The sequence below is a fragment of the Carlito syrichta genome, unplaced genomic scaffold (assembly GCF_000164805.1).
Source record: "Carlito syrichta isolate Samal-C Ts95f unplaced genomic scaffold, Tarsius_syrichta-2.0.1 Scaffold303364, whole genome shotgun sequence".
In the NCBI taxonomy this organism is placed as follows: domain Eukaryota; kingdom Metazoa; phylum Chordata; class Mammalia; order Primates; family Tarsiidae; genus Carlito; species Carlito syrichta.
The window spans coordinates 512,923-520,352 of record NW_007247460.1 but is presented as its reverse complement, the minus strand read 5'-3'; the positions used below and the strand labels follow the sequence as shown (position 1 = coordinate 520,352).

The following is a 7,430-nucleotide window of genomic DNA, read 5'->3' as shown; positions in this document are numbered from 1 at the left end:
CACTAACCTTCCAGCAGACTCTATCTTTCTAATCCTGAGATCTCCAGGAAGGGGTCCTTCACCACCCCATTCCAGCGTCAGGCACCTCTAGAGGTTCAGACCCCAATAGTGCTGGGGAGCCCCAGAAAGTCGCCTGGCCACACTGCACCCCGGTTTCCTTCTCTGTTGAGGCGGGGCTGGGGGCGATGAGTGAGGTCCCTCCAGAGGGCAGCGGGTCACCAGGCGAGGTGGGTGGCTCTGCCGCGCCTCCACGCATCCCCGCACCACGAGTCCGTCTCTCCCTGCGGGATCGCTCGCGTCCTGCCCGAAGCCAAGCGGCCCTCGCCAACGCGGGAACCACCGATCTCACCCACCCCGCTGGCGCCCCACTAGGGTGGTCTTGACAAGGCGGCGGTCTTTGGCCTCTGACGCCAGTGGGCCCGCGGGGATGGAGACTCCGCCATGGTGCACGTGTGTTGGACCGGATGGAAGGGCAGGAGGGGCAGGAGGGCGCGACGTGGGCTCCGCGGGAAGCAATAATAATGATGATCACAACAGTCAGCTCGGGCGTGGATGGGGGCCGCAGCTGGGGAGAGCTCGAGCTGGGAACTCCCTGTCTGCTTTTGTTCTATGCCACGCAGCCGGCACCTAGCACAATACCTGGCATATAATAAGAGCTCAATAAAAATGTGTTGCGTGAATGAAAGGACTTGGGTTTGAATCGTAGCTACTCCATCACTTTTTAGCTGGGTGACACCCAATCACTCACTTCAGAATTTATTCATTCATACTGAGGACATGTTGAAGGAGGTATGTTCCTGCCCTGGAGGAACTCAAGGGTTTAGTAAGGGAGTCTGGTGCAGGAAGTGGGGTGAAGAGGACAGCCAATGTAGAGCCTGGAGGAAAAAAAGGAAGGGAGCTGTCAAGCAGACAGTCGAGTTCACACTGTCATAGGAGGCCCTCCCTGCCAGGTCGCCATGGTCCTCATCTACCACATATGGGAATGGGGATGTGACTATCAAAACTCCAGGATATGGAGGTACTGGAAACTGGGAAGGGCAAGGACAAACCTGCATTTGTTTTTTAATTTTTTGAGTCTAGGTCTCACTCTGTCACCCAGGCTGGAGTGCAGTGACACACTCTTGGCTCACTGCAGCCTTGACCTCCTGGGTTCAGGCAATCCTCCCGAATAGCTGGGACTACAGGTGTGTGCTACCAGGCCCAGCTAATTTTTTTTGTTTTTAGAGACAAGGTCTCACTTTGTTGCCCAGACTGGTCTCAAACACAGGGCCTCAAGCAATCCTCCTGCCTCAGCCTCCCAAAGTGCTAGGATTATAGGCGGGAGCCGCCATGCCTAGCCAAATCTGCATTTTAGAAATCCCATTCAGGCAAACAGGGAGAGGGTCTGGCAAGGAGACTTGGTCAGTGCTCTTATCTAGTTAGGAGGCGCCAAGGGCCAGAATAGGGCAGGGCAGTGGCCACAGACATGGCCACAAGAGTGTGGATTTGAGAGTAACCATGAAAATCCAATCAGTTGGACTTGGTGATTGGTGGGGCAGGATGGAGGAGTCAAAAGTCAATACCGTGGCCGGGCGCGGTGGCTCACGCCTATAATCCCAGCACTTTGGGAGGCCAAGGTGAGAGGATTGCCTGAGCCCATGGGTTCGAGACCAGCCTGGGCAACTTGGCGAGACCTCATCTCTACAGTAAATTTTTTTTTAAAAAGGTCAATACCCAGGTAGAAGATACAAAGACCTCAGCCATGGCAGTAGCCATGGGGATGGAAAAGGAGGGGTAGATATGAGAGTGTGAAGGAGAGAGCATGTTGTTGATGATGAGTTTTGGATGAGGGAGATGAGAGAGAGGAAGTGAAACTTCCTAGATTCCCAGATCTCTGTCTTAGGCAACAAGGTCAATGAATCAGAGAAAATGGGAAGAAAAGCAAGACTGAAAGACTTTGGGCAAGTTACTGAATCTACCTGAGCCTCAACGTTCCCATCTGTAAAATGACAATAGTGATATTCAGCTCTTAGAGATGTCATGCAAATTAAGTAAAGGGAAACCACAGGGCCTAGAGCTGATGCTCAATAAACACTTGGGGCTGATACTAGTATTAGTGCTCGCTCACATGCCAAACACTTATCCTCACATAACCCTATAATGTAGGCATGATTATCATCTCCAATTTACCAACATGGGAACAGAAAGATGGAGAGGTAAGGAAACTTGACCAAAGTTAATTAGTCAGTAAGTAGCAGACCTGGGTTCAGAACCTAGGAAGTCCAGCTCCAGGGTCTGCATTCCTAACCACTGCACTAAATCTTTGGGACCTATAACTGGACTCGAGAGAGGGAAAGAGAATATGGTAGGCGAGAGACACAGACCTGAGCCAATCATTCATTCCAAGAGCCGTCTTTATTTGGAAACGAGCCTCCACAACTTGGTGGCAGCCTGGGACAGATGGCCCCTGACTTGTGTGTCCACTGTCCTCCCCAGCGCAGATCATCAGGTCCTTGGGGCTAAAGCACAGGGCCAAGTTCTCAAGGATCAACATTCTAGGCAGCATCCGTGGTCTGGGCTTGGAGCTGGTGTGAAAGATGAACCAGGTTCCATCCTGGACTGTTCTATGGTTGGAGGTACCGGGCCAGGCACCAGAACCTCAGGTCCCTCTCCAAGCAGGGACTAGTGTGTTACCCACAGACCAGCTGTGGCCAGGTCCTGGTGGATGTGACATCGGAAGGAACACAGGGCTAGGAAAGGCTAATTTCCTGGTGCTGGATCCAGTTTGTCTTCCTGAGGGATGGAAGCTGGGTCGGGAGCTTCATCCCCACCATTGAGGGACTTCTGCTGCTCACTGCTGTTAGGTGAGGGGGTCCTGTTGCCCTGGGATCCCCAGCGGGTCAGGCGCTTTAGGGAGGAGTCACGGCGGGCAAGCAGAGGGGGATGGAAGCCTGTGAAGGAGCTGCTGGTGATGGGACGCTTATCTGGCAGAAAGAAGCAAGCAGGTCAGGAGAGAGGGGCACACAGAGGAGAGAGTCCTCACCTCAACTCTTGGGAAGAGGAGAAGATCCTGACCTTCAGGCCTACCTTTGCTGTCCCTGGAGATCTGGAGGTATCCCTTTCTACCCCCACCTCCCTCTCAACTCCAGGGAATGCTCCAGGGTCTAGCCCTTCTCACCTCCAGGCTCAATGGGATGCATGAGCCGGTTCATCTGGACATTCCAGTGTTTCACGTTGGTGCTGGCCTGGCGCAACTTCCGCTGGGCAGCCTGTGGGGGCAGGGCCAGAGGGGAGTGGGTCAGAACCACCATCCATGGCAGGGGTTCTCGATTTTCAGGTTCGCAGAACCCTTAACATCTGACCAAGGCTACTGCTCATCTCCCCAGAAAAACCTACATGTGCTCATAAAGAGTTATGTCCGCCGGGCTTGTTGGCTCAGCCTGTAATCCCAGTGCCTTGGGAGGCCAAGGTGAGTGGATTGCCTGAGCCCGCGGGTTCGAGACCCGCCTGGGCAACTTGGCGAGACCTCATCTCTACAATAAACCAAAAAATTAGCCGGGGATGGTAGCCCGTGCCTGTAGTTCCAGCTACTTGGAAGGCTGAGGCGGAAAGATCGCTGAAGCCTAGCAGGTCGAGGCTGCGGTGACCGGGAGCGGCCACTGCACTCCCATCTGGGCGACAGAGTGAGACTCCAAGTCAAAAAAACAAAAACAAAACAACAACAACAGCAATAACAACAAAAACTAGCCAGGTGTGGTAGCGCGCACCTGTAGTTCCAGCTACTTGGAAGGCTGAGGCGGAAGGATTGCCTGAGCCCCTTCTCAGGCCCCTTAACATCTGACCAAGGCTACTGCTCATCTCCCCAGAAAGGGGAGGTCGAGGCTGCGGTGGCCAGGAGTGTGCCACTGTACTCCGGTCTGGGTGATGGAGTGAGACTCCAACTCAAAAAAAAAAAGAGTTATGTCCATGAGCAGAGTGTGCCTTCAATGTCTTGGGACTCATGAACCCCCAAAGGATAAAAAATAATCATAATAATCATTTCCATGTTTTGAGAAGCTAAGATGTGGTAAGCATCTTTTTTTTTTTTTTTTTGAGTTGAAGTCTCACTTTGTTGCCCAGACTGTAGTACAGTGGCATGCTCACAGCCACCACAACGTTGACCTCCTGGGCTCAAGTGATCCTTCTGCCTCAGTCTTCCAAGTAGTTGGAACCACAGGCATGCACCACCAAGCCTGGCTATTTTTTTTTTAAATTTGTTGTAGAGATGAGGTATCACCAAGTTACCCAGGCTGGTCTCAAACCCCTGGGCTCAGGTAATCCTCTCATCTTGACCTCCCAAAGTGCTGGGATTACAGGCATGAACCACTGTGCCTGGTCTTGTATCTTTATTATCTTACTTAACTGCCAAAGCAGAAGTTAACAAACAAGTGCAAAGGAAGCTAAGTGACATGCCAGGGACACACATCAAGCTCTAAATCACTGACACCACCACCTCTCCAGGACCTTATGCAAGGACCTCTGCTTCCCCACTCACAGAGCCATTAGAGTGGTTGCGGGGTGGAGGGCTGGAGGGATCATGGAGGAACCTTCCCTGTCTATGCTACATAGTTCTTTGTTGGACTTTTTTACAATGGTTATGTAAGCCAACAAAGCAAAATAAAATCACCAATATTAATTTTTAAAAAACATCAAAAATTAAAACAGGCCAAGCACGGTGGTGAAGCCTGTAATCCCAGCACTTTGGGAGGCCAAGGTAAGAGGATTGCCTGAGCCCGGCTGGGGGTTCGAGATCAGCCTGGGAAACCTGGTGAGACCTCATCTTTACACTAAATCACAAAAACTAGCCGGGTGTGGTGGCCTGCGTCTGTAGTTCCAGCTATTTGGAAGGTTGAAGCAGAAGGATTACCTGAGCCCAGCAGGTTGAGGCTGGGGTGGCTGTGAGCATGCCACCACACTCCATCCTGGGCGACAAGAGTGAGACTCAAACTCAAAACAAAATTTTTTTAAACAAAACAAAGAATCCTTCTTCTATAGAGATTCGGGCTCCAAGGAGTAGAGCCAAAGTACAGGGATAGCAAGACAGGAGCTTGGGAAAGTAGGAGGAAAAAATTTTGCCCAGATTCGTAAAAATGTTAACAAAAAAAGGGGCGAATGCTTCTTCAGCTCTTACTACACCATAAATATCACATATTAGCTCATTTAACGTTTGCAACAATGCTATTACCGGTTTCCTCTCCCAGATAAGAAATTTGAAACTCAGAGACGTTAGGCAATCTGCCTGAGGTCACACAACTGGGGATGGTGGGACCCGGGTTTGAGGAAAGGCAGCTGGCGCCAGAGCCACAGGCCAGCCAATCAGTGTACCCTGCCAGCCGCCACCCTACCCCACCCCAGACCTCACCTCCACGTCCTCGTCGGCTCTCTGCCGGTTTTGCCGCACCTCCTCCAGCTGCTGCTGGGCCTGCTGCAGGGAGCGGCTCTGCAACGCCATCTCCTGCTGCAGCTCTTGCTTCTCCTGTTGCGCCTGCTCGATGTAGCGCTCCTGCTCCTCCTTCAGCTGCATCAACTGTTTCAGCTTCTCTTCCTCCTCCTCCAGCAGTCTGCCAGGCATGCACCGTGTCATCTCCAGTGCCGAGGCACCTCGCAGGTGCTCAGCCAGCGGGGTTGGTGGGGGGACCGGAAGGGGCTCCTCAGGCCTACCTGGTCTGGGCGAGGCGCACGGCTTCCTCATCCCGCCGCGCTTTCACCTCCAGCTGCAGCGCCTCCTGCAACCGCTGCTGCATCTCCTCCAGCTCCTTGATGCGCTGCCGTTGCTGGGCAGCCTCCTCCTTCTTCAGCTCCATCTCAGCCTGCATGGAGGCCCGGGCCTGCCCGGGACACAGAGCCAGGTCACTGGGGTCTTGGGTGGGGGTGAGGAATGTGGGTATGTGGCCCTTCCCCCAGGGCTCTGCCAGACCCCCAGCTAGGCTACCTGGGGGTGAGGGTCTGGGGGATGGATTCCTTGATGCCGGGATTTCCTGATCTGACCCCCTTCTGAGAGCCTGACTGGGGCAGATAATGGTCAGTGAACAGATGTCACATGGAGCAGAGGGCTCAAGTGACTCCCTTCCTAGAACCAGCCTTAGCAATTACTATATATTATAATACACAATTAAATAGTATACTATATTACATAATAATTAAATAACATAGTAAAAACAGTATTGTCACCTTCCTAGCCCAGCTTTAATACTAATTATTATAATATGTAAAAATGTAATATGTTTTAATTATGAGTGGTGCGAGGAAGGTGGCTGTAATTATATTACCACAACGAAAAGTTATTGAACAGTTGACAAGTGTTTCCTTATTTAATCCTCACCCTATCTCTATGAGCAAAGTTCTGTTCGCATCAACATTTTACTGATAAGGCTAATCAACTTGCCTGAGATCACAGGGTTCCTAAGAGGCAGATCCTGACCCCGCTTACCTTCCGTCTTACATTCCCCAAACTGTTTCCCTTTAGACTCGGTTCAGGTCTATTCCAACCTTGAGGCGGGCCCAAGCCCCGCCCCTCAGTCGTCTCCCAGGCTCGCCCCATCGCTCGGCCAGGTTCCCGCCCCCAGGTCTCGACTCAGCCACAGGCCTCGCCCCTGACAAAGGGCTGTCCCCTCTCCCCCTTTCTTTCTTTCCTTCTTTCCATGTTTTTAAAATTGGCGTCTCACTCTGTCGCCCAGGCTGGAGCAGGGGCATGCTCAGAGCCACCGCAGCCTCGACCCGCTGGGCTCCCGCGATCCTTCCGCTCAGCCCTCCAAGTAGCTGGAACGACAGGCGCGCGCTACCACGCCCGGCTCACTTTTTTGATTTACTGCAGAGATGAGGGCTCGCCAAGTTGCCCAGGCGGGCCTCGAACCCGCGGGCTCAGGCCATCCGCTCACCTCGGCCTCCCAGAGCGCGGGACTACCGGCCGAGCCGCCGAGCCGCCGAGCCCGGCTTCACGTAGGGATTTATACAACGCCACAGTGCTCCCTCGGGCCACAGGACCGAGTCCTTGCCTGGCCTCCGGGCCCCTTGGCCCCAGGGTCCGACCCGGCTCCCCAGGCCTGCGGCCGCCACTCGGGCCCGGGGTCGTTGGCGCAAGCAGCCTCCCCTCTCCGAGCCTCGATCCTCCCAGGAGGTCCTGCGAGGACACGCAGCCCGGACACGGGGCATTATGACCGGACCCAGCAGCTGCGGCGCCCTGGACTGGGTCGTGGGCAGCGTGTCCACGCTCCTGAGGCCTCAGAGCCATTGTGGCGACAGGTGAGGGCCGTGGGGCTGGGGGCGGCAGGCGTCCTTCCCCTCCTGGCCCCCTGGGCAGTGTCCTCCACCAGGAAGGGAGCTGGGAGCTGAGCGGCCATGCCCTGGAGGCTCCGCCGCCCGCATGGCCGCTCTGGGGCCTGTGCCGGCTCCCTTGCAAGCCCGGGAGGCTG

At 54.1% G+C, this 7,430-nt stretch overlaps 1 protein-coding gene across 1 annotated transcript in view; it reads right to left on the bottom strand.

Annotated features, from left to right (window-relative positions):
- Positions 1-2,375: 2,375 nt before the first annotated feature.
- The window catches only part of DEF6 (DEF6, guanine nucleotide exchange factor), a 26,641-nt gene continuing 21,586 nt past the window's right edge, over positions 2,376-7,430 (bottom strand). Inside the window, exons 8-11 of the mRNA XM_008058501.2 lie at positions 5,680-5,850; positions 5,381-5,579; positions 3,158-3,248; positions 2,376-2,963 (exon numbers count right to left, since the gene is read on the bottom strand). Of these exons, the coding sequence (XP_008056692.1) occupies positions 2,740-2,963; positions 3,158-3,248; positions 5,381-5,579; positions 5,680-5,850 (685 nt within the window). The 3' untranslated portion in view covers positions 2,376-2,739. The remainder of the gene's footprint in view (positions 2,964-3,157; positions 3,249-5,380; positions 5,580-5,679; positions 5,851-7,430) is intronic.